The sequence below is a fragment of the Plectrocnemia conspersa genome, unplaced genomic scaffold, assembly GCF_051122295.1.
Source record: "Plectrocnemia conspersa isolate PC_06_02 unplaced genomic scaffold, ASM5112229v1 ptg000008l, whole genome shotgun sequence".
Classification (NCBI taxonomy): Eukaryota; Metazoa; Arthropoda; class Insecta; order Trichoptera; family Polycentropodidae; genus Plectrocnemia; species Plectrocnemia conspersa.
This window is the reverse complement of record NW_028277172.1, coordinates 22,475,119-22,501,361: the sequence shown is the minus strand read 5'-3', so window position 1 is coordinate 22,501,361 and position 26,243 is coordinate 22,475,119. Positions and strand designations below refer to the sequence as shown.

The window sequence follows — 26,243 nt, the reverse complement described above, 5'->3', positions numbered from 1 at the left end:
AATGCTTTTTCCAATCATTGATATGTACATTTAAATTTAAATTTAACGACACTTGTAATTCCCTTGTTGATATAATTCACTTGTTTAACAATTTTAATAATGACGGCAGAGACGTCATTTAATATCTTTCCTGTGGAGGGGACACAATAAGTGAGAATTGAATGAAGCATATTTAAACTGAATTTTGGCCAATAGAAGAGCGTAAAAAACAATTATCCCTTCTTAGAAGTCAAAAATCCACGTCAAAAGCAATAAAATCGTGCCAACACAGTGGAAACGCTCGTTACCGAGCCTTTCCACTGCAACGGCACCGACGCGATTTTATTGCTTTTGACATGGATTTTTGACTTCTGAGAAGTGATAATTGTTTTTACGCCCTACAATTGACCAAAATTCGGTTTGAATATACTTTGACCAACACTCTTATATCAGAAGTCCGTATTAATATCGGTAAGAATAGTCATCATATTTTTAAAACATAGTGTAATATCCAAGTTCAGACAAAAATGAAGCAATATGCGAGATCCTCCAGCTTATTTTCCCCTGAAAGATGAGTTGGCATAGTTTGTATTTTGTATTTGACCTAATGAAAGTTCTAAAACTAAGTTTAGTTTTGAACTTTCATTTGGTATGGTTTGGGTTTGAGCAACAAATGAACGTTTCGCAACTGTCAAATTGAGTTTCATAGAAATTTTAAGGCAGCATATTAAACGCCTATGAGTTTTTCGTTTTTACTAGTAGAAATATGTATCTACTGGTAATGTGCTTATATATCGCATGTTAATAAATAATGATAAGTATGTAAATGTATATATTGCTGCTTATTGAAAAGTTGAAATCATATAATTTTACTAGAATCTGCTAAATAAATTATATTTTCACTGGTAAAAATATATATTTATCCGTGAAAATGTACACCAATATGATTTGACTGAAATGACATACTTTAAAAAATCAGGATAAGTTCGAAACTGTTTTTTCCTAGATTTTCTTTGAGAGAAAACCCGAGAATTTCTGGCTTAAAATTATGGACATCAAAGGGCAAAAGTAGGCCATTAAGTGTCGTTTTTAATATTTTGATTTCATTAAATTTGATAGTATTTCATTAAGCGACAGGCATTTTTCTGGACAAATTCACCTGCCTTACCCCTCTCCCCCCAAATCAGATATTTTTGAAGTTCACTAGTGCCACCAAGCTGTGCTACTATTTTGCGTGTCATTGATAAATCCTGTGCTTATGGTTTCAAAGTGTTCAGTGAAACTCAGTGACTCCTCTCAGCTTCCAGATGCAAAATTTATTACAGAACATTTTGGGAATAGTTGAGGGCTTTTAATAAGACTTTATATACACAGCATAAAATAATTGTCAATGCTACGAGCTAGCTGTAATTTTAAAATATCCTGGCGGATCATTCAGTACTTAAAGTTAAATAAAAAAATATGCATCGTTTGTTTCTTTGCAAAAGTTCGTTGCTGAGAACAAGATCTTGAAATAAGCTCATATATTTTATATAAGAACAGAAACTTTTGTGATACAACTACAAACTCAGTCAATAGCTTGTTAAAGAAAAATTAGATGTACAATAGTTGATATTTAAAGCATTTTTTATTTATTACTATGATTTGTTTTAAATAACCGCTGGTTTGAACCAATATTAAGTTGCTAACAAACTTTGTCGAGCTATTTATAAAAAAGCCTGGTTGAAACTACAGAATTTGCGCTTATTTTTATTGAAATAGCGTCATTAAACATTTTGCAATATCAAATACAAAATGGGGCATAAATATCTCTCTTATTTTGAGGAGGCACTGTGTGAACTATAGTGGTTGTAAAGAAGTAGAGTATGTTTAATTCGATAGAATATGTTCCGCTGTTTTGATCGGTTGAAATTAAAGCTTTGTTGTTCAAGCGTATTATAAGAACAACCGTTTTGTAATAACGATGCAGAGAGCGTTCCTTACATGTGTTTCAAATTGGAAAACGATTTTGTTATGAATGTTTAATCTTCTACTAGTAGACCTATGACCGTTTTAAAACACCAGAAAATGGATTACAACAAACAATTCCCTATTTACTCTATATATATATAAGGGAAAAAATATGGGAATTGATTATGAGTATTGTCCTTAAAATTAAGATTAATGTTTCTCAAAACTGTCGTTAGTTGAAAAATACAATAATTCAATACAAAATTATTGTAGCTTCATAGCATATCTAAGAGAATAGTATATTTCGAAGACTCTCCCATCGATCGTTCGGGAGATGGGGCAGTTAAGCTGGCGCCACATTTCCTAGACTCGTCTGGCTAGTTCACGCATTGCGGACAAATAAATGCGTTCTGATCTGGATAGCTTCCAAATGGGAATCCTTAAGAGTAACAATCGATATTGCAGGAGCCACCAGGTCTGCCGCCATGACAACCGCACCCCCGCCTACGCGTTCCGACCATTTGAGAGCAACTGGTGGAAGAGGGTTCTATTGCGGGTTCATGCATAAACGAAATTATTGGGATTATGGCGTACTAGTACATTTTTTCAAAATAAGACTAAATAAATTATTCAATTGTTTTTTTATCTCAATATGAATCCATTGTAACGTTAATTATTTTTAAATTAAAATTAAAATATTTTTGTGAAATAATATAATTTTTTAAATAATACTTTGTCCTGCAAAGAAATATCTCAACCTAAATACTATTTTTAATTTAGGTATAAGTATAATAATAGCAATCATTAAATTATCAGGTATTTCTCCTTTAGATTGTGCTTTATTTACAAAAAATGTAATTTAGTTCCTAATATTTCTCATGTTTCTTTAATTATATTTATATCCAATTCATTAGTGCTGGTTTATTTTTTTTTATTCACAAATTATATTGTAAACTTATTATAAAGATCTGATTTAAATTCTTTAAATGATTTATTACTGCACTGTACTAATTTATTAAACTGAGATATTGAATTCACAATCTCTATACTGTCAAGTTATTCGTTTATAATGAAGTATTGAATCAGTGGCATTTATGTTCATGTTTTATGATTATAAATAATCTGTATAATATAACGTTAAAGTTTCTACGGTCCGTTGCGCAATAATTTATTACACAGGCAAATCTGATTTTCGGCACGCGTGTACCATCGGCTTATGAATGAACAATTTTCATTCAAGATTTCCCGTTGGGATGAAATGTTTGATTTGGCTGAAATATTATACCACTCTTATGCTATATATTTATTTTAATATTCAAACGTGTCGTTAGACATCAAACTCACACAAGCGAATTTTTTCGAGGTCTTCTATTATATTTTCACTAATGTGATTTCGTTCAACCATAGAACAAAATTAAACTAACGTAACGCATTACATTACTTAAATACCTTTTTCGTTACAAAATAATTTCAATGTATATTTATGAACCTCAAAATATACAAACTAGACATAAAATACGTTTTGCAAATTAACTATTCAATTGAATTTAAAAAAACTAAGAGTTGTAGTAGTCATAAAAAATAGAAAATATTAATACACATATAATTATTAAACATCCTAACATAAAAATATGTATCACCAGTATTTCTCACTTTTAAAATAATGTATCTTAGTATTTTGCATAATGTCTTGAACAAGTTTGCTTTCTAACGACACATATTGATATAATACATTGAATATAAATTTCATATCCTAGTCAAAATGTTGTGATAGTTTTCGTGTTACGAATACGTCAGCTGGGGCTCGGGAAAACCCTAAGGGTTTTCCGCAGACGCCCACGTTCACCAGAAATATTGGGATAGGCAGTGATGCAAAGCAATTCGTATACAAGTATATTATTTAATCTCAAATGATTTTGACACTACACATATGTTAGACTGCCTTTTGGGAAAACTATCCCGTTATTAGTTCAACTTTAAGTTTAAATGAATTATGGTTGTGTTGGGTTATGGGTAAAATTTCATTGAACGAACGCGAATATAAACCGAGCTATTTACGGAGGGATCAGTGAACTTTAACTAATTTGTGGATGTATGAAATATTATATAATGCTTGAGTATAAAAAATTCAGATCGATACTAATTGCAAACAAGCTTTGTATGTACATATGTAGATTTTGGTTTACGGAAATAAAGTTAAATACAAAATAATTGAAGTACATTGTAAAGTGACCTAAAATCGCAATATTGATATTCTGTCATACGCTTATATTTAATTTAATAGTATCTTTAATAAGAGCTTAACGTTCATTCTTATACGACTCACGTCCGTAATGTAAAGATGCGAGCCTATATGTTAAATATATTTAAGAAAGACAAAATTTAAGACTAGAATAGAGTTTCGCTGGTCCTTCACGCCCCGCAAAGGTCAAGGTCCCACGCCACAATAAAACGATTTCTTTACAGGGACGTTATTTAAGATTTTTTCCAGTAGGGGGCAAAAGTTGGCAACAACATGCATTTTCCTGACCATATTCAAGGTGGGGTGCTCCCACCTGCCCCTCTCAAATAAATTAATTTTATAACAATATTAAGAATTACAAAAACGAAGCATATCTAAACCGAATTTTGACCAATCGGAGAGAGAGCAAAAAACAGCTATTTCTTCTCAGAAGTCAAAAATCCACGTCAAAAGCAATAAAATTGTGTCGGCGAACATCGCGTATATACGTATATAAAATAAAATTTGTGAGCTTTTAATATTACTTATGAGTTTCATTATTAGCCATGATAAAATAATCTAAAAGTCTAATGTCTGTCTGTAAAAGAGCAATCTATTTTCTGTTCATTTTTGCCGATTTAAATGATAATATATCAACAAATATATTTTTATTATTGAAAATATCGAAATGGTAAAAGCAAGTTATGAAAACTATGAACAAATCTAAATTTTTAAACTCTATAGTTTGAGTGATATTACTAATTTTATTTTGTATACCCATTATTAGGATTATTCTCGTGTCCTGGTAAATTTAATAACTCAAAACTTTATATATGATTAGTATCATTACTGAAATGTTAAAAAATAATCATATTGCTAGGTTGCCATCGGTATGCTTTATAAATTACCTTTTATGATATATTATATATAATATAATAGGAATATGATTGTATCACGAAATGTAAAAAATATACATAATTTTTAATAATAACTTAAACTCATGCGATAATATCGGAGAGCAATTTTTCATTTATTGTTCGGTTTTGATTGAGGTAACCGATAAAAAAATTATTGGTGAAGGAAAAATATATTATGTTTGCGAAACGGTTAAAGGGGTTTTTATGTGGAATGCTTATATTTTTATAATATTCGTCGGAACTTATGATTATAAATAACGCCATTCATGTATGTTTACATAAATTATATTCAACAAAAATATCGAATAACCACATGAAAAAAAAATATATTTATGTATTTAATACAATATAAACACATAGTAGTTAATTATTTAAAACTGAAATACATGTATATATTTTTTAATATTAAAATATGGATATTCCACGTTATTTGAAAAAATATTTTTTTTTCAAGGTGAAAGAGTAAAATAAAGTAAAAAAATTATTGAATCTAAAAAAATTGATATTCATAACCCGACATGGCGCTTTTACATCGAGAAGGCATTCGACATTGTCCTCGATAGAGCTATCACAATTGCAATCAACGGAGGAACCTCCACTAAGAATATAGTCCCATAGTATCTTCAGCCTTTATATTTTATCTTTATTCATTCACAACATTCCGATGCCGTAGAGCTGCTAAGTTACGCTATATGTGGATGACCTAGGGATAAATAATATAATACATGCTCATTGAGCAAGAAAATAATCGCTAAGAGGCTTGAAAGTGGCTTGCGGCTGATGCGCAATTTCAAAGAGAAAATTAAAAGAGACTATTATATTTTTTGCAGTGCTATCTTTGTATTAATATTAATGATAAGCCATTCCCTATATTTTCTTTACTCCCGACTGAATTAGAAGAGACAATCTGAAACCATCGAGCAAAAATGATTCTGATGCGATTATTACTCTAGCATGTTCAATAATTCCTTTCGTAAAATATGCCTAGTCCAAAAATTGGTTCGTAAAGATTGTCATAAAAAAATAACTAAACTTGTCACATTGATCTTGGCAAATATAATCGATACGACTTATCGTTTAGATACAAACATATCCTACCTAAACATATCTTAGAAACTTGTCGATTGAGAAGTTTAATGATTTGCATCCAGGTGACTACTGCCATGACACAAGTCTCAAGAAAATGTGGCAGCACCAAATCTACGTAAAAGTAGAAATAACTCGCTTAGACACTAATTTTTTTTACAAAAATCCATATTCTACAAATTTATTAAATGGATTTTCAGATTATTTAAAATCTATATTTGCAATTTCAAATGATTATTTTTAAACCTATACAGTTTTTTTTGCTAAATTCTGTATTCCGTATTTGTAAATACACAAAAGTGACTCGCAATCAAAAAATTTAATTCGAAATAATTACTTACCAATAGCTTTAGTGATTTCTGGCGATTTAGAGAGATGTTTTTTCCGAACAGTGGTGGAGAAGCTGGCGCAGGAATGTTGTCCATAGACAGTACCAATATTTTGTGGTTTTCGTATTTACATTTCCTCTATTTTTAAATAATTTGGTTTCGATGGTCATTTTGTGGTTATTTTTCTGCTGGTATGTGCAGAAGTAAAGACATTATTATTAAACACTAAGCATTCCCAAATAAAAGTAACAGCCATTTTAGGTGTTTCGAAGTATGTGGTTAACATGATTAAGAAAAAAGTCGATCAAAACCTTACTTTAGAAGTGGATCGCGTTGGAAAATTTAACAGAAAGTGGATCACCACAACTCATACTGACCGCAAAATCAGATATATCTGTCTCCAAAATTGCAAAAAGAGTGGGGCTCATCTTATCCTGATGGTCAAGGAAGAAGACATCAAAGTCTCCATAATAACAGTCCGGAGGAGATTGGTTGAGGAGAACCTCGTGGGTCATCGTCCAGCTAAAAAACTTTGCCTCATGGTAGCTCTGAGGAAAGAGCGGCTGGAATGAGCCAAAACACATTAACATATGACTATTGGGGAATGGAATCGGCTATCATTTTAATGGTTTTTAAGCTTTAAAAAAATCCAATTTTGTAATTATGGGATTTTTTCATGTGTGTTTCTCTGATATCACATTATAAATTTTGGTGGACAAATCATCGTTCGTCCGACAACTCCAAGGGAAAAAATTCACCCAGAAAGAACACCCTGTTACTATTATGGTGTGTTCAGTCATCTCCTCCGAGGGAATGGGACCCCTTCACATCATGCAAGGGACTATGAGGCAGGATAAGTACAAATACTGGAAAATCGGTTCTTGCCTCAAGTCTGAAAATGGTTCCAGTAATATACGTTCATGCACGAGTTCACACCCTGCCATAAAGCCAGGAGTGTCACTGCATTCCTGGCTAAATAAAACGTGCAGTTTTTACCATGGCCAGAGAATTCTCCTGACATGAACCCTATTGAAAGCCTATGAGAACTCACGAAGAGGAGGGGGCCAAGGGGATGATTATAACAAAAAACAGCTCATCAAAACCCGGATAAGGGTTTCGATGAGCTGCTTCTTGTTTATAATCACTCTTATCACTCTCCTAAGCTAAGGCAAAATGCAAAAATGTGCATTGAGAGTATACCACAACATATTTAAATATGTTTAAATATAATTAAATAAAAAAATAAATATAGATGAATAACGAATATGGTGTTTAAATGTTCCCAATTTAATGTTTCTAATAAAAATAATAATTTCTGTGCCTAGTCATAATTTTTTTTATGAATATAGTAAAGGCGAAAAAATATTATAGGCGTCTCCATTAATATAGCAACCCACTGTATTTAATATTGTCGTAAAATGTATGATATGAACAAAAAATTATGAAAAAAAAAACAGCTAATATTAATAAACAAATATGGATCAATTATCCTGCACGACAACGCTCGACCGTATACATAACAAATCATCACCTACAAATTAAATTATTAGAAATATGAAATTTGCCGCATCCTCCCATATTCACCCGATCTCTCGCCAACAAATGTTCACTACTTGGAATTATATTTAAGGAATAAAACGTTTCGAACCCAGATGAAAGTAATTAAGGTGTTCATCGCCTTTATATAGTACAAAAATCAAGATTTAAAAAAAATAGTATATTTAACATGGTCTCTCGATAGAATAAGACCCTAAAAATGGGTGGAGATTATTTTGCTTATATTGAAAATATCGCATTTTTAATTTCACCTACAAATTTATAAATTTAATATAATACAATCTAATATATATTTCCCGTTTTTAAAATCTCCCAATAACACGGTAAATTGGGAACGTGCAGTTGGGGGACTAGAATATACTCACACAATTTTTTTGCAATACGTAAGTACGAATCAGACGCATGTGGTGAGATACCCTTTCTTTGGCTCACTCACACATTAAGTAACGGACATCTTAATAGCACGTTCCTAATTTATCGTGTTATTGGGGGGCCTACTGTACATAATACTAGTATTTTCAAACGATGACAGCGACGCTAATTTTACACTGGCAGCACTGAATGATTTGACAGATCATTGCAGCGTTCTGTTCTGTTTACCGGCTTTTAAACGTCAAAGATTTTTTAGACGTATTATTAAATTAACAACATGGAGTCAACTCAACCAACTCAGGAGTTTAAATTGGAATCAGATTGTGAATTGCGATTTGAAGTCGAGACTAAAAACGAGAAAGTTACTGTTGAGGTGAATTTTATTTTATTGTAAAGTTTAAATATTAAATAATTATTATACTAATGTATTACTGTAAACAGGTAAAATTGGGATTAGCTGAAGTTTTCGGCACTGAATTGTTCAAAGGAAAAGTTTATGAGTTTCATACGGGAGCAAAAGTCGCAATATTTACATGGCACGGATGTACTATTGAACTGAAAGGAAAAACTGACGTCAGTTATGTAGCCAAAGAAACTCCTATGGTAAATCAAAATATATTTAATTTATTTTAAACGATTGTGAAAATATTGTATGTTTGCAACAGGTTACATATTTGAATGTTCACGCTGCTTTAGAACAATACAGAACAGAAGCAGAAAAATCTGATAAAAGAGGACCAATTACTATGGTAGTCGGTCCTTCTGATGTAGGCAAGAGTACAGTTTCAAGAATTTTATTGAATTATGCCGTTCGTATGAGAAGAAGACCTATATTGATAGATTTGGATGTAGATCAAGGTCAAATTGGCGTTCCTGGAACAGTGGGTGCTTTGTTAGTAGAAAGACCCGCCACAATCGAAGAAGGATTCAGTCAACAAGCTCCGTTAGCTTATCATTTCGGTCATAAATCACCACACGATAATATAGAACTTTTCAATATTATTACCAGTAAATTAGCTGAAGTTATATCCGATAGAATGGAAATTAATAAAAAAGGTTATTATTAATTTATTTATTCTTTTGTTCTAAATTTGTTTAAATTAATTTCATTTTATAGCTCAATCTTCTGGATGCATAATAAACACTTGCGGTTGGGTCAAAGGAGAAGGATATAAAATATTAACACACGCAGCGCAAGCTTTTGAAGTCGATATTATTTTAGTATTAGATAATGAACGATTGTATAACGAATTGGTACGCGATATGCCAAAGTTTGTTAAAGTCATCTTCTTGCCAAAAAGTGGAGGGGTAATTATTTATATATTGTTAATAAAATTATTTAATAGTTACTAAATAATATTTTCGTCATAGGTAGTCGAACAATCAAAGAAAATCCGAGGTGAAAATAGAGATATGCAAATCAGAGAATATTTCTATGGAAAAAGGACACCTTATTATCCTCATTCTTTTGATGTGAAATTTTCTGATGCAAAAATATATAAGGTAATATTTAGTTTAAAAGAAGATGGTCATCTATTTATTAAACCAAAATATTGATTACACTACAAATAGATTTTCGCTATAAATGAGTAAACGGTTTGATCGAGAGTTCTTTATACTAGTTCGTGGCGAATGGGAGAGAGGCCAATTTAGAACCAATAACATCGTTGTTTAGCTCTGCCTCCAGTACATCCCTTGGTGAAATCGTAACTTCCAGGTGGCTATTTGTGGGCGATCATCTAATAATAAAAGATATTTACAACGATGCAAGACTTGTCTCTAGGTGCAAAGGTTGATATTTGGCCAATGCGATTATTTGGGATGAAAACAAACTATTTCTTATTGTCTAATATTTATTAAACTACCCGTATGATTATTCAAAAATCAATTAAACCTGGCATTCATGTAATTTCTATGTAATACATTGTCATTAATTAATTTATATAAGTATTTCATGTAAATTTCGCATTTTTGTATAGATTGGAGCTCCGTCTTTACCAGATTCGTGTATGCCTTTGGGTATGAAAGCAGAAGATGTATTAACTAAAGTGGTAGCAGTTCTAGCGAGTCCGTCTTTAGTACATCATGTACTCGCTGTCTCCTTTGCATTATCGCCTGAGGAAGACGTAATTAGAACTAACGTTGCTGGGTTTATTTGTGTGTATGTGTCTTCATATAAATAATGATATATTAACTATAAATAGAATTATATCATAAAACCATATTTTCAGAACCGCCGTCGATATGGAGCGACAAGTCTTCACAGTGCTATCACCGCAGCCACGTCCATTACCGAATACAATCTTGCTGCTTTCTGACATGTTATTTATGGATGCACATTAACGTCTTAAAATAAAACTAAAATTTTTACAATTGTATATTTTTTTTAAAAAACCAAACTAATAAAAAAATAAGTAATAAAAATTTAAGTAACACTTGTAAAATTATATTGTTTTAATTAACAGCCGAGGTTTCTCTTTTTGTTGATAGTTTCATCTGACCAATCGTTCTCTTTATTAACCACGCAGTTTTGATTTGCGAATTCTGTCGCCTGTTTCACGGCTTCTCCGACTAAAGCTTCACAATTTATAAGGCTAACCTTAAATTTTATAATGATATTTTATAATAAACAATACATTAATATTATTCTCAATATACGCTAAATATATACCTTTTTCCCTTTCATGTGAGCTATTAAATGTATATTTTGATTATTCACTGGCGGTGTAACGCTAGTTTTAAATACAGGTATGATGCTTTCGATCCATTTTTTAGCATTGAAATTTTCACTCACATAATTCTGAAATAAATTGTTGTATTAATATACTTCTACATTTTTTTTTAAGTAAAGCAAATTCACCTGAGGTACTCTACATGTCGCTTTCAATATTCCACTAGCGCATCCCATCACTAAAATTGGTTTCGTAATATCAGTTTGAAGAGCAGTCGTTAGCGATAACGTTCCAGGTTCCAATAAGTACGAACAGGCGAGAAAATGCACCATGAACTCTTTATTATTTTTATCCGCCTCAGCAATCACCGTCATAATTTCCGTCTGCACTAGCTCACTAAATTATAAACGGTACATATTAACACAATACTCACTTGTAGCTAATAAATAAATCATACATGATAGCTTGATCGTTTCTCTCTTTGAGAAGTTTTTCAATACTACTCAAAGTTTCCAAAATATTAGCTCGGATGTCGAACGGTGTCCCATCTCCTTTGGTCAATTCGTTTAATTTATTTTTAATAGCCAGTATTCGCTCTAGTATTGCTTCGCGGTGTGATATTTCATTTTCTTCTAATTCTTTCTTTAAATTATCTGCATCTGACGCAAGATTGTTTAACTGTAAGATGTAATATTTAATAAATGAGTTGTATATTAACAATATAAAATTAACTATCAATTTTACTTCTATTGCGATTTTTCCGACTACTGCTCTAAAACTAGGCATAAATCCTCCAGCACCGCGAACACTAGTCACAGTAAAGTTTTTAATATGGTTACTGAATGCAACATGCGTTCCACAACATAATTCTCTGAAAAAAGGTTATATATTATATTTGAATAAATTCTCAAAGTTCATTTCATTAAAAACTCGCAAATAAAACATGATTTTTCTACAAAATATTTCGTTGCAAATCTCTTAAGATAATGCAATATTTTTAAACGAGAAAAAACTTATAAATGGAATGTGAACATGATCGCAGACTATTGCTAGATGTTGAAAAGGGATGATCCTTAGCAAGTATACAAAAGAAAAAGAAGTTTTGAGGAAAAGAGAAAGCATTGCTTAAGGACTTTTAAATTTTTTTGTATCCATTGAAACTTTCTTAATGATTTTAGTTTTCATATTTGTGTATTCCTGCCATATATTTATGTCAACATTAAAAGACAAATATCTTCAAATTGCATTTTGTATATTTTTTTTAATATTTTATCATATTGTTGTGAATAATCTTACGTGATAAAAAAAATTGTTGTAATTTTTGAATAAAAAACTAAAACAATTTTCAAAAAGTAGGTTTTTGCAGACCTGTGTATTTATTCATATTACACAAATACAGTATATACAGTGAAATCTCTTTGTAACGAATACCGAAATAACCAAATTCCCAGTATAACGAATTTTCAATTTGTCCCGAAAAACTTTCATACAAAATGTTTTCATTATAACGAAGACCGATCTCAGTATAACGAAATATTTTGATCCGCTATTTAAGCTAAATTTATGTATGTGTGTAAATTTTATATATATTGATAGTCAAATTACCGTGAAACAAATGTATCATCATTAGAAAACTTCATTTCCACCATTCTTATATTCGTTTCTGGATAAATTTCTCCCGGTATCATGGTGACGTCTTTTAAGGAATTTAATTTTTGGCTATCAATATTATGCGTGACTACTGGCGTACCTATAGCGCAGGCCTCTCTAAAAACAAAATTTAATTAATAAATTATTATATACAACAAAACTCGCTGAGAATATATTTCATACCTGACTAATTGTTGCGCCTGATTGATCCTATTCACTGACAATTTACCACCGTAAACCCCAAAATCCAACACAAGACCGTTTCGAGTGACTTTAGATCCCAATTGGCACACAACGCTCTTCGGCAAGACCATCCTAACAGCAGCATTTAAAACATGAACAGCGGAATGATGCTGCATCAGTTCCAATCTATTATCGGAATCAATCGATAAGTCGCCGTAGCAATTTACTCTCAGAGGCTCGTCCGATAGTCTCTCCTTTATTTTACCATAATGCAATATAACGTCTTGCAATTTTGAAATATTCTCCACCTCAAATATGACATTTTCGAATTCAATAACTCCGATATCGTGACCCTGACCTCCTTCTTCGCAATAGTAATTACTCTTATCGAATATCAAGAAATAATTGGAAGAAGAATCGACATCTATCGAATCGACAATGTTTCCATTTTCATCTAAGATGACTAATAATTTTGATTTTAATTTTGGAAATATATATTCTTCATCGTTAATAGCTTTATAATCGTATTTATAAGTATCGTCAGTAATTATTAAACCTTTTGATAATAAAGAGTTGACTTTTTCCATAAAACTAATTAGACCGCTCGTTCCTTTTTTGGAAATAACGGCTTTGTGCTTCAACTTGTGCTCTAATTTCAACTCTCTAAACGATTCTTCATCAATGTTTAGCTTATTGACTCTAGCGATGCTGTTAATCATGTTGTCGTCTAAACCAAACGAATCATATAGTTTGAAAGCTAAATATCCAGGAATTTTATCTGCTTGTATTTTTTTCATTTCCTGAAACGTTTTAAAAATATATATATGTATTATATGAATATAATAAACAATGCAAATAATACCTCTTTGAATTGTTTATAGCCTTCAATTAATCCCGGATACAATTCATCGGGTAATTTCGATACTTCAGGGAATGTTTCAATCAATGTTTTTCTACCTTTTTCAACATTGGTTTGAAGCATAGATAAAGAATGTTCTTCGTGTAAGATTATTTGCTTTGCAGCTTCTCTTTTGATGTATAATTCTGGATAAGTAGCTCCCAGTGATAAAGCCACTTGATCGTACAGCGAAATTAATAAATCTGAGTTACATTCGAAGATATTTTTGCTCAAAGTGAGGGTTTTTCGCAAAATATGTCTTAATCTTAAACTTGAATAAATAATATTAATTAGTTGATAATATAAATATAGCAATATTAAATAATAAAAATATATTACTTGCTACAAGGGAAGACGTTATCGGCTAAGCATACACTAATCATTCTGGCATGATCTGCTAATATTCTGTAATTATTGTCCACATTTGCATCTTTACCAAATTGACCGGTGTACGGTGGAACTTTACCGCTTTTCTGAATAATAATAAATTATGTTTTAAAAAATATTTATGAACTTCTGGAATTTTGTTGTATATTATAAAAACAGTATGTTACTATAAATATATAAACTAACAATTATTTTTACATAGCATATTTAAATAATTGTATTACTTTATGTATAATATCCATTAGAGGTGCAAAGAGATCGCTATCATAGTTTGATGTTTTATTCTGTAATAAAGTAGCAATCCGTTCCAATCCCATTCCAGTGTCGACATGACACTTTGGTAATCTTACTATATTTCCATTACTTTGCCTATAAATGAAATTTTTTTTAGAAAATATTATTTTAAATAGATTTTATATTATAGTAATAGAGCACCTTTGATATTGAATAAATACTATGTTCCATATTTCTATGGGTGCTTTGGAATTTAAAAAGTGAATTTCAGTACAGGGACCGCATGGACCTTCCGATCCCATTTCCCAAAAGTTGTCTTTCATATCACACGGTAAAATACGATCGTTCGGAATACTAAAAAAATTTTTTTATCAACATAATACTTGGATTTAATTTAATTTAACATTCATACCCTAATCTCAGCCATATATCGCGCGTTTCTAAATCAGGTTCCAATCCCAAATTTTGATTTCCGCCAAAATAAGTAACCATCAATCTATCTGCGTCGAATCCGTACGGTCCTGTTAACAAATTCCATGCCATTTTACACGCATCCTCCTAAAAAGAAATGTCATTTTTATGGAGTGTGCAGCAACGAAATATATAATAAATAATTATTTGTTACCTTATAATAATCTCCGAACGACCAATTTCCTAACATTTCAAAAAAGGTGTGGTGAGTGCCATCTGTACCGACCGAATCGAGATCGTTGTGTTTGCCGCTAACTCTGATGCACTTCTGAGAGTTAACTACTCTTTTATAAGGCGAAGACACTTTACCCAGCAAAATACCTTTAAACTGATTCATTCCTGCGTTGACGAACGGAACGGTCGGATCGCAAAACGGCACGACTGGACTCGAACGTACATATTCATGTTTGTGTTCGTTGATGAAAAATTTTAAAAACTCCTCTCGAATCTCACTGCTGCTTTTGGTGGCGAAGCGTCTGCATTTAAATTGAAGCCAGTAATGCTTCAGAAGCGTGTTGACTTTATGACATTTCATAGAAAGGGTCATTTTGAGTTACAATCTAAATATACATATATATCAATTACAAAACGGCGGTCCATAAACGAGTATTCATTTGCTGTTAATAACTTACTTTAATCGATTTATGTGTTTAAAATCAATTGGAAGCATAAGAAAAGCGATCATTTAGTTAAAATTGACTGACATTTTCAGTCTTAATATTCTTACTAGTCATAACACCAAAATTGTTGGTTATATATTTTTAACAAATCCAACATAAATTGTACAATAATTTCTAATAAACAGTAAACACTTTTTAACGTATTTTTAACAAATTTAACAACTATATTTAACAGATACATAATTTGTTTATGAAATAATATTTCAAATAGTGTTATTTTATTGGGATCCAACAAACTTATTTAAATATACAACTATTTTTTTTAAGTAGTCGTAGATCCATTTCCGAGAAACATAACAATGCTTTATTTTTACTTTTTAATTGGTCTATATATTATAATTTTTTATAACTTTTTAATTGTTTCTTGAAGGTTCGAATTATCATTCCGTCCATAAATCACTTTCTCTATTAGCTCTCTTTTTGTGGTTATTGCAATTTTAGCAATCTCCCTCTTCAAAAGCTCCTAAGCATTTCCGATGAGGTTCATATTAAGCGAGTTTCCTGGCCAATCTAACACTTTGATATTTTTATCCTGCAGTAACTTTCCCAGAAATTACTAATCATGATTAAAAGTTAGGTTCTTTACGGTGAACACATTACATTCTGGAATGTGTTTTGCGCCTAGTCTACGACACCAATTTTGTTTTCTATATCGAAGCACACCTGCAAATATGCAAATAACTTCCCAGTAATGCCAGTAAAAATAAACAACAAAATCATAGATAAAAATGATCGACTTGAAATATAATTGCGCTGCCTTTACATAAAACACGTATGTATTTCGTTTGGGTCTAATAATATGGTCAGGTACTGTATTTTTTGTTGTTGTATTCTGAAAACAAAATGCGTCAAACTACTTTCTTGACAAAATAACTCATAACATAACTCATATATTAAATTTCCAATTCATTTAGATTTTTTGGGATTTTGCAGAAGCAAGGTTGTCTTGCACGAAACACATAGATTTTAGGATATTTTTGGATTCTTCCCGTAAATTTCGATATTCAGTTGGTAGAGAATTGTTATTTGTGTAGAACAATTGAACAATTTTAATGCGTTGAACGGCGGTTAAGTGATCCATTTCGTAAATTTGTTGTTGCAAATTAATAATTGACACTTGGAACAGGCGTGATTATTGACATCTGTCTGATTTTTATAATGCTGCCAACATAAATAACTCGACTTGGATCACACTGCGTAAAAATTTACAATATATGTCGCATCAAGTGCTGCCAGCATTAAAAATATTTTCGAATAAGCACCTAAAAAAAGAATGAAATTTTACATAATATTAAATCACAGTTGTAATGTTGCAGTTAAAATGATAAAAAATATTTAATTAAATTGAAAATAAATATTTGGAAAAAGATAACATTACGTTCGGTATTGGCTGATGTGTCGCGTTGTCGGCGAGTGACAATCGTCGTTTGACAGGTAACCTTTTTCGTCAATAAATACCTACATTTTACACTGAATTTCGTCGCAAACGCAAACAAAGCTACCAATTTCAATCGACAATTGCACATAACCCGACTGATTATTCAATCGAACATATTTCACGCAAAATTCAAATTTGCATTTCGGCAATTTATCAACAATACGTGGTCCAATAAATTGACGCCTTTGCACATTGAAATTGAATAGTAGACGGTTCAGTGCAATACTGCAATATTTCAGGTTATATCCAAAATTGATTAATATTTTTATATTTTTATGACGTTTTAGCCAAGATGAAACACCACCACAAACTTATATTATTCCTGTCGTTGCTGACGCTCGTTTTGGGTGATTCGAAGATAACGGCGAAAGCGACGGAAAACGAAGAAGAGGCGAGCGACGATGACAACGAAGGCGATAAAGATAGAAACAATGCTGAATACTTGAAAAAGTTGCACCGCTTGGACGACAAAGTCAAGAATTTTCTCAGTGTGACTAAGGACATGGAAAATGCATTAAGCAGCGACATAAATGCAAACGAGGGAATTGAAGGAGGTAATATAATTTTAAATATATATATTTATATTTAACGAGGACATTTTAAATGAGCAGTATATAATATTAAATGCGCATTTATTGTAAGCATTTTATTTTATAAAATAATAATAATAAATAAGATGTGGTTTACACATCAACGCTTAATACCAAAATGTTCCAAACGTAGATGTATAATTATAGTTTTACTTTACTTAACCAATGAAATTAAAAATTAATTGTTTGATACATTTTAACTGACTAATTAACAACTTTTTATTCATACTATTGAAAATATAACTTTACTGTAACAGTTGCGAAACGTCCAATTGCTGTTCAAACCCAAACCTATTCGTATGAATGTTCTAATACTAATTATAGCTGCTGAACCTATTAGGTTTGGGTTTGAAAATAAAATATTGCTCAATGTAATATTTTTTATTAAATTAAGATATATTTATTTTTTGCTCATTTTTAAATAATTTAATGCACAAATTATTAGTCAGATAAAATATTGCTCAATCTAATATTTTTTATTGAACATGGATATATTTATTTAATGCTTATTTTTTATTATTGTAATGCAAAAACAATTCATTTTGTGGAAAAACGTTAAATCGAACTCATATTTAATATAGGTAGAAAATCATCACTGCACATTAAATATGATCCTTGTGACATTGATTACATTCCCAGTTAATCAATTAATGTATAATATATCGCATGCATATTGTTGTATGAAACAAATTTAATACATATGGCCAGTTCATTTAATATTTAATTATATATTGTAAATGTAACATATTACAAAAAAAAAATATTAAAAAGTAATTTTTTTTTAATTTCAGATTTAGATCCACAAGCTTTTGAAAAATTTCAAAAATGGATGACCACTTTGAATAATCTCGGTTACGATTCGACCTCTGAAAGTGATTCCGAGGTAACCGTATTTTTATACTAATATCTCATAATATTTCATAATTATAATATAATATTGATGCACCAGGAACAAGCCGATAATCCCGAAGAGGCGCTGAAACTTTTACTATCCTTACCTGAAGAACCTGACCCAGAACTCACCGAAGAAGAGATTGAAAGTACGCTCGTGTTCGTTGTCAATTTACATACAACAATTTCAAAAATAATTATATAATTTCAATGTAATTGTAGCCGAACAAATTTACACCGATGGAATGTTGCAATTGAACAAAACACGAGGAGATAAAATTTTAGGATACAACTTGATCACGCAAGCGGCGCAGAAGGGTCATAAAAAAGCTAGGATGATATACGCATGGGCTAAACTGTTCGGCAGTCATATGGATCAGGATATCGACGAAGCGAGAAAAACTTTCGAGGCACTGGCTAATACCGGATATTCAAATGCTCAAATGGTATGTTATTATTATAGATTTTAAAGGTATCGAGAGAAGTTTAATAATTTGATTAATGCACTTTAGGGTCTTGGGTTATTGTACGCTTCAGGAATTGGAATTGACGTTTCGCAAGCGAAAGCTTTAGTGTATTTAACGATGGCAGCTTTAGGCGATAGCACGTGGGCTCAAATGGCGCTTGGATATCGATATTGGGCTGGGGTTACAGTCCCAATGTCGTGCGAGAAAGCATTGTATTTTTATAAAAAAGTTGCTACTAAAGGTAAGACACCACAACATTTTTTTACCATTAGATTATTAAATATGAAGTCCAGCTCCATTGTGTTATCTTGTAAGAGAATCTCAGCTGTTTAATGGCAAACTCACTCATCATTTCGTCCAATCAGTTTCAGTAGACACTTGTTTAATTCATGCGGCATTTATCCATCCAGCTTCTTTCCCTTACCGATTAATTTAAAATAGTTTAATGCTGTTCAGTTTGAGATATATCTCCTTCCATCGCGGCTTTAGCTTAGTACTCAACCTATTGTTTTGTACAACAGTTGCAAATCAAGTATCGTTAAACGGCGGTGCAGCCATTCAACGTATTCGCATTTTGGACGAACATGAAAATTCCGGCATAAGCAGTTTCATGCTCTATCGCGATATAATTGAGTACTACAGGCTCTTAGCTGAAAAGGGCGATATACCAACTCAAGTAAGATACACAAATAATCCGCTATACTTCAAACAGACTCTTATTAATATTTAAAAATATTTATAGGTGGGTTTGGGTCAACTTCATTATCAAGGAGTTCGAGGAGTACCCATGGATATTGAACAAGCAATGAAATATTTTCAACAAGCCGCCGATGCTGGAAACGCCGAAGCAATGGCATATCTCGGAAAGGTATAAATCAGCGTCATAGCAAAATTACAGATCTATATTTTAGAACATTGAAATCGTTTTTAGATTTATCTAGAAGGCGGCGATAACGTAAAGGCCAATAATGAAACGGCGCTACGCTACTTTATGAAAGCAGCGGAACTTCACAATCCGGTCGGTCAGTCCGGTTTAGGGCTCATGTATTTACATGGTCGGGGCGTGCCAAAAGACACGAATCAAGCGCTTAAATATTTTAAGCTCGCTGCTGAACAAGGATGGGTAGATGGACAGCTTCAATTGGGAAATATGTATTTTGGTGAGTTTAATTTTTATATTTATTTTCATGCTAAAAGTTTATAGTTATTTAAAATGAATTATACACTTCTCGATATTAAGAGTAAGATTAAAAAATAACAATCAAAATGATACTCTAAATGACTTCAAGACCTTTATAAATAAAAAGTTTTATAAACAAAGAATTCATTCATTATTAAATTGTGTTAAAAGACTCTTTCTGTAATATAAACAAATAGATTTTTATATTCATATTAAAAATAACTCAATAAAAATGTCCAGCCATTTTATATAAAACAACCTGATAAAATTTATAAGTGATTTTTTAATTTTTAATGATATACAAAATTATGGTAAATTAATATTTCTTGAACTATTTATTTTAGAAAATTTGATTAGGTATTACAAAATAAAACTATTAAAATTTTGTATGATTTCTTAAGAGAAATATAAAAAAATATTGTAAGCTTGTTTGTTTCTGGCTAAATTCAAGGGGGTCCCAGTTTAGAATCCACCAAATGGTGCTGTCACAGTGAAAATGCTCGGTTATCTAGCGTTCATACAATATTAAGACTTTTTATAACAATAATACAATTTAAAATAAGTGAGAATCGCATGAAGCATATCTAAACCGAATTTTGACCAATAGGCGAGCGCAATAAACAATTATCCCTTCTCAGAAGTCAAATATTCACGTCAAAAGCAATAAAATCGTGCGTCGCCATTGCAGTGGGAACGCTCGTTACCAAGTGTTCCTACTGCGACGGCGCCTTATCGTGAATTTTTGACATATGGGAAGTAATAATTGCTTTTGCGCCCTCCTATTGACCAAAATTCGGTTTGAATATTCTCTGACAAATACTCTCATATCAGAAATCCGTAGTAATATCATGACCTTTTTTATTGTCCCCCTTTGATATTTTCAAAATCTGATCATCTTAACTTTATTAAGTTTAGGATAATATATTAGGAGCTTAAAATAATGTTCCAATTATGAATGGAGATAATAAGTTTCTGTCTTCATGAACCTTCATCTGTAATGCTTTATGGTGACAGATTCCATTTTGATGTAGTCATATAGAGCAGTTTCTGGAACTCAGTTACGATTTTTCTAATTGTAACTGTTTAATTCTCCTCCTGAAGAAATAAGAGATTTAATTTTTTCGCGTGTCACTTTAACCCACGTTAGAAGACCGTCTTATCGGGGATCGAAGGACCAGCGAAACACTTAGATGAATCACGATTTTATTGCTTTTTCTGTGAATTAGTAGTAATATCAGTAATGATAGCCATCATATTTTATCTGTTCTTCTGCTTATTTTCCCCTGAAAAATAAGTTGGGTTAGTTTGTATTTTGGACAAAGATATAATGAAAGATCTAAAACTATGATTAGTTTTATAACTTGAAAAAATAATTTCGTGATAGATTCAAAACTGTTTTTTATTAGATTTTCTTTGAAGGATAAATTCAAGGGGAAGCAAATGCCCCCCCTTACTCCCCTAAATGACGTTCTTGCACATTCCGCTAAAAAGCGAGGTACATTAAGCCTTATTCATCCGTATATCTAAAAAAAACAGTAAACATATCTGTGTAAAATAAAAACCATTACAAAAAAAGATTGTTTCAAATTCATAAAAAATATTTTGTAAAAATATGTATCTACCGGTGAAAATGTATTCTGATGAGATTTCACTGAAATGGCATATTTAAAAAAATATTTTTGGGATAAATTTGAGATTGTTTTTTCAAGATTTCTTCTGTAGGATAGCCCAAGAATTTCTGGTTTAAAATCAGGGACATAATTTTAGCTTTATTCATTTGGGGGGGGAGGGGAAAAAATTAGCCAGTCAGTTTTTTTTAATATTTCGATTTCATTAAGATTCATAGCTTTTGTTAAATGACATGCATTTTTCTGGATGAATTCAGGGGGAAGGCAAATGCTATCTTTTATGCTATAAAATGCTGTGAATTCGCCTAAAGACCTTCTATAAGAAAGAAAGGTCATTTTTGACTCACATCTTACTCAACCTTGCTCCTTGAAGTAATGAGGTTCTAAGAGTATTATATTAAAATATAAGTCTATGAAATTATATAATTATGCTAGATATTCCCAAGTAATTTAACCTAAATTGTTTCAATTCTCAGGAGGCATAGGTGTTCGTAGAGATTTCAAGCTTGCCAATAAGTACTTTTATCTAGCATCGCAATCTGGTCACGTTTTGGCAATTTATCATCTGGGACAAATGCACGCCGAAGGAATGGGTGTTTTAAGATCTTGTCCGACTGCTGTAGAGGTATTACTTTAAATTAAACTGCACTATGATTCTAAGTATATGATATTAACAAAGTAACAATCTTTTAGTTCTTCAAAACTGTAGCCGAAAGAGGAAAATGGGGAGAACAACTGATGTTAGCCTTCCACGAGTACAGAACTTACGAAAAAAACAAAGCATTCGTTCAATTTGCTATAATGGCGCAACTGGGCTATGAAATTGCACAAAGCAATGCTGCCTTTTTACTAGATCGAGGTAAAATATATTCATCATAATCATAGTATGATTCATTGCATCTATTTTAAATATATATATATATATATATATTTTTAGGAGATGTGACATTATTCGAGGATCGTTCTGAAGATTACGTGCGTGCCTTAACTTTTTGGAGCAGAGCTGCATCTCAAGGCTATTCCGCTGCGCAAGTTAAAGTAGGAGATTATCATTATTACGGCCTGGGAACGTCCATCGATTACGAACTGGCCGCCAGTCATTACAGGTATTGTTTATTATTCAATGATATAACTTGTAAAATATAATGTGCTAAATTTTATTTAAATATCTATATTAGATTAGCGTCGGAGCAACATAACAACGCACAAGCAATGTTCAATTTAGGATACATGCATGAACAAGGATTAGGTATGCAAAGAGACGTTCATCTTGCGAAGAGATGTTATGATCTTGCAGCGGAAACGAGTCCTGATGCGAAGATTCCGGTAACTTTAGCGCTTCTGAAACTGATGGTGATGTTCAATTTGGAATCGATACATGATGTAAGCTTTCATTCATAAATGTGAATATATAATATGTATGCTATTTTAAAATAATAATTTTCAGAGTCCGTTAGCTGCGTGGTTCATAGACGAGACGATTCTTTCAAATTGGGATATTTATCTTATAATATTTTTAACTGGTTTATTAGGCGCAATCATATACTTTCACCGTCCTCGGGGAGCCCAAGAAGAAAACTAGCGTATTATGCGTTATAAATGTATGTGTAATATAAAGACTTTACTTGATTATGACTTTCTATGTTCTATCAAAAATATTATTTTGGCGTTTAACGACGCACAATCAAAATGTCTCGAATGTTTATGAAACATGTCTTCAACGTATTTTTAAAACAGAAAACTATTATTTTGGTTATGCGTGTATAAATGCTTCAACATAACTGTGTATAGAATAATAATTTAATCGTCTTGAATGGGTAATGATTATTGTGATTTTATATTGTTTTGATTAATGAGGAGATTTTACATGTGGGTTAAATGCAAAAACGCCTCTCCAAAAATACATTTTTTAGATAAGAGTCCTAATTTTAAAATCTTGAGTAGCTCGACAATTTGTATTACTAGGTTTAATATAAAATGTATGAAAAATTCTTTAAGAAAAACATTGTTTGTTTTACAAAAACATGTGACGGAGAGAGTTTTTGCATACTCATATGAAAGTGTATCCAAAGAATGCACTATTATTGTTAATAAATACTAGTGAGAAACTGATAATTTTACATATTGTAAATAGTAATCGTTTATGTCTATATTATAATTCGCTTTACATACAGCGATGTACAAATTGCTGCGTCCATTTTGTTTTTCTTCTTGTTAATATTATAACATATAAACGTGTAAGGAAAGTCAATCAATATGATAATTTTTTTTTTTAATAATATAATTCACTAAATTTTTGTACATATAAATATGAAGTTCTGTATTGATAAACATCAAACATGTAATAGATTTTTGCTTTAATATTTTGGACACGACTTGGTTAAATTATGTATGTTTAAATGATGCGTGATTAACAATGGTATATGTTTTATATGAATTAAAAATAAATATCAAAACTGAATCAGTCTTTTTACCTAGTAATAATCACATAAATAAAGGATCTTATTATTTCACAAAATATTGTATGAACAACAATCGGGATTCGGAGAAAAACATTCCACAGAGACTTCATTACAAGAAATGATAAATAACACGCAAGGATTCTTCGGTGCATTAAATGAATATTTCTTTGTTATGAAACGGTCACAGAAAACAATATAGCACCGTAAGGCCACAAAAAATTGTGTTACACATACGCAATTCACCTCGGAGATATCCATCAAGCAAATGTCACTTTCTAAAGGTGTATACTTATTTCGTTGATTCTAAGAAGCGAGTGCATCAATTGGCTGGATTATCGCTGTATGATTGTGATGGGGCAGCAAGCTTTGCAGCCTTGGATACTTAAGCCTGGACTCGGATGAGAAGAAGGTAGTCACAAACAGTCACCTAGCAAACTCCGACAGACATTCGAACGTCCGCAGACCACCTACGGTCATGGAGGCTCACATCCTAAGGACATTACCATTCGAGCACCGCAACAGAGAGGGATCAATCTCTGCTATACTGTCGCTGTCACGCCACCTACAAGACCTCTGAGGATCTTCCACCGACATCATCCCTCCGCCAGCTTCTCAACCACTACTCAGAGAAAAACATCGCGCCCATCATAGTATACTGGAGTACCTCAAGGATCCAATTTGGGTCCATTGTTGTTTTTATTGTTCATTAATGACATAGAAACAGCAATAGAGCATTCAGATTTTTTATTATATGCAGATGAAAATTTACAAAAAAATGCATTCGATTTCTGATTCCCTCGACCTACAGGAGGATCTCAACTCTATATGGAAATGGGCTTGCTATAACCAATTGCCTTTCAGTGTTAAGAAATGTAACACAGTTTCATTTTCAAGGTCATTAACGCCGGCAAAATATTCATACCATCTAGGCGGATATTTTCTGGAAAGGTTTTCTTCAACTAAGGATTTAGGAGTGACTTTCGAAGAACGTTGGAAATTTAGCCAGCACATTGCAGAGACTCATAGCAAATCCTTAAAAATGCTCGGTTTTATCTTGAGAAATGCGCGTTACTTCAGGAATACTTGCACTCTTTATGATACTCTAGTCCGCAGCATACTAGAAACTAGCTCCATCATTTGGATCCCAGGCGTAATGAATCAATGTAATGAATTGAAGCTGGAAAAAGTACAACGTAAATTTCTTCGATATTTATACTTGAAGGAATACGGGTATTATCCGTTCTTGTTTCCCAGTGCTTTTATTTTGAGAGCCCTGGGATACGTTTCTTTGTCGACTCGCAGAAGTGTTTATGTAATTAAACACTTCTGGAAATTGCTCAAGGGCATCGTAGACAATCCTTCAGTGCTCGAGCAGCTTCAAATGTGGGCTCCTGAAGGTGGTTATAGTTCTTGGTCCCGTCCACTATTCTTGCCTGTTAAGTCTAGAACTGAAGCACTTGCCAACTCTTCTCTGGCCAAGGTTATTTATCTGCTCAATACTGTCCATAGTAATATTGACATTTTCTCTTGCACATATGGAGTTTTGGTTCATTTCGTATGGGACAATGCACACCTGTTGAGGTGATTTGTGTCTGTTGTTTTGTCTTGTTTATATTTGTATGTATTAGTACTTTTGACTATCGTGACGCATTGGGTTTGCCTGTCAGGTCACGATGGTTATAATTTTAATAAATAAATAAATATCGTAAAATTTAATATAATCTAATGAAATTCTCACTAGTTTCCACCTATGTCTTACTGGCTACAAAGTCACACCCCTTAGGGTTATACAACCTTAAAATTATTTTATATATATACATATGTATATATTTAGTTTTTAATTCAAATGAACGTTGATTTACCTTAATTTTGTCTTTAGTGTATCTAAATCTAATATGGGGATATATAATTTTATATGTGGCCCGCGGAGTTATGATGCAATTTCAAAGTGACCCGCAAGTCACTTGGATTGGCCGCCCCTGGTATAAACAATTAGTTATA

The 26,243-nt window shown here is 31.9% G+C and overlaps 3 protein-coding genes across 5 annotated transcripts; 2 read left to right on the top strand and 1 right to left on the bottom strand.

Moving 5' to 3' along the window:
* The first annotated feature begins 8,464 nt into the window (after positions 1-8,464).
* Positions 8,465-10,784, top strand: LOC148233450 (protein CLP1 homolog). The gene is made up of 7 exons (XM_088189645.1): positions 8,465-8,784; positions 8,853-9,014; positions 9,077-9,467; positions 9,529-9,719; positions 9,783-9,914; positions 10,391-10,572; positions 10,643-10,784. Exons 1-7 carry the CDS (start codon positions 8,689-8,691, stop codon positions 10,752-10,754), a joined length of 1,266 nt encoding a protein of 421 aa, XP_088045771.1. The 5' UTR covers positions 8,465-8,688; the 3' UTR covers positions 10,755-10,784.
* AlaRS-m (alanine--tRNA ligase, mitochondrial) lies at positions 10,776-15,634 on the bottom strand. Its single transcript, XM_088189644.1, has 14 exons — positions 15,539-15,634; positions 15,061-15,466; positions 14,848-14,993; positions 14,637-14,789; positions 14,426-14,570; positions 14,154-14,287; positions 13,779-14,085; positions 12,917-13,716; positions 12,689-12,850; positions 11,828-11,954; positions 11,541-11,761; positions 11,272-11,479; positions 11,083-11,211; positions 10,776-11,010 (listed from the first exon to the last, which is right to left on the bottom strand). The coding sequence occupies exons 2-14, from the start codon at positions 15,451-15,453 to the stop codon at positions 10,870-10,872; spliced, it is 3,066 nt and encodes a 1,021-aa protein (XP_088045770.1). The 5' UTR covers positions 15,454-15,466; positions 15,539-15,634; the 3' UTR covers positions 10,776-10,869.
* A 1,340-nt stretch (positions 15,635-16,974) lies between these two features.
* Hrd3 (HMG-coA reductase degradation 3) lies at positions 16,975-24,241 on the top strand. Of its 3 annotated transcripts, none has more exons than XM_088189418.1 (14): positions 16,975-17,020; positions 17,312-17,578; positions 18,406-18,497; positions 18,564-18,654; positions 18,728-18,951; positions 19,018-19,213; positions 19,494-19,648; positions 19,715-19,840; positions 19,904-20,132; positions 22,257-22,405; positions 22,474-22,639; positions 22,718-22,886; positions 22,959-23,163; positions 23,228-24,241. In XM_088189418.1, exons 2-14 carry the CDS (start codon positions 17,317-17,319, stop codon positions 23,360-23,362), a joined length of 2,199 nt encoding a protein of 732 aa, XP_088045544.1. In that variant the 5' UTR covers positions 16,975-17,020; positions 17,312-17,316; the 3' UTR covers positions 23,363-24,241. The 3 variants fall into 3 exon arrangements, with proteins under 3 accessions (XP_088045544.1, XP_088045546.1, XP_088045545.1); XM_088189420.1 differs by having other exon boundaries at positions 16,975-17,229; XM_088189419.1 differs by having other exon boundaries at positions 16,975-17,236.
* The last annotated feature ends 2,002 nt before the right edge of the window (positions 24,242-26,243 follow it).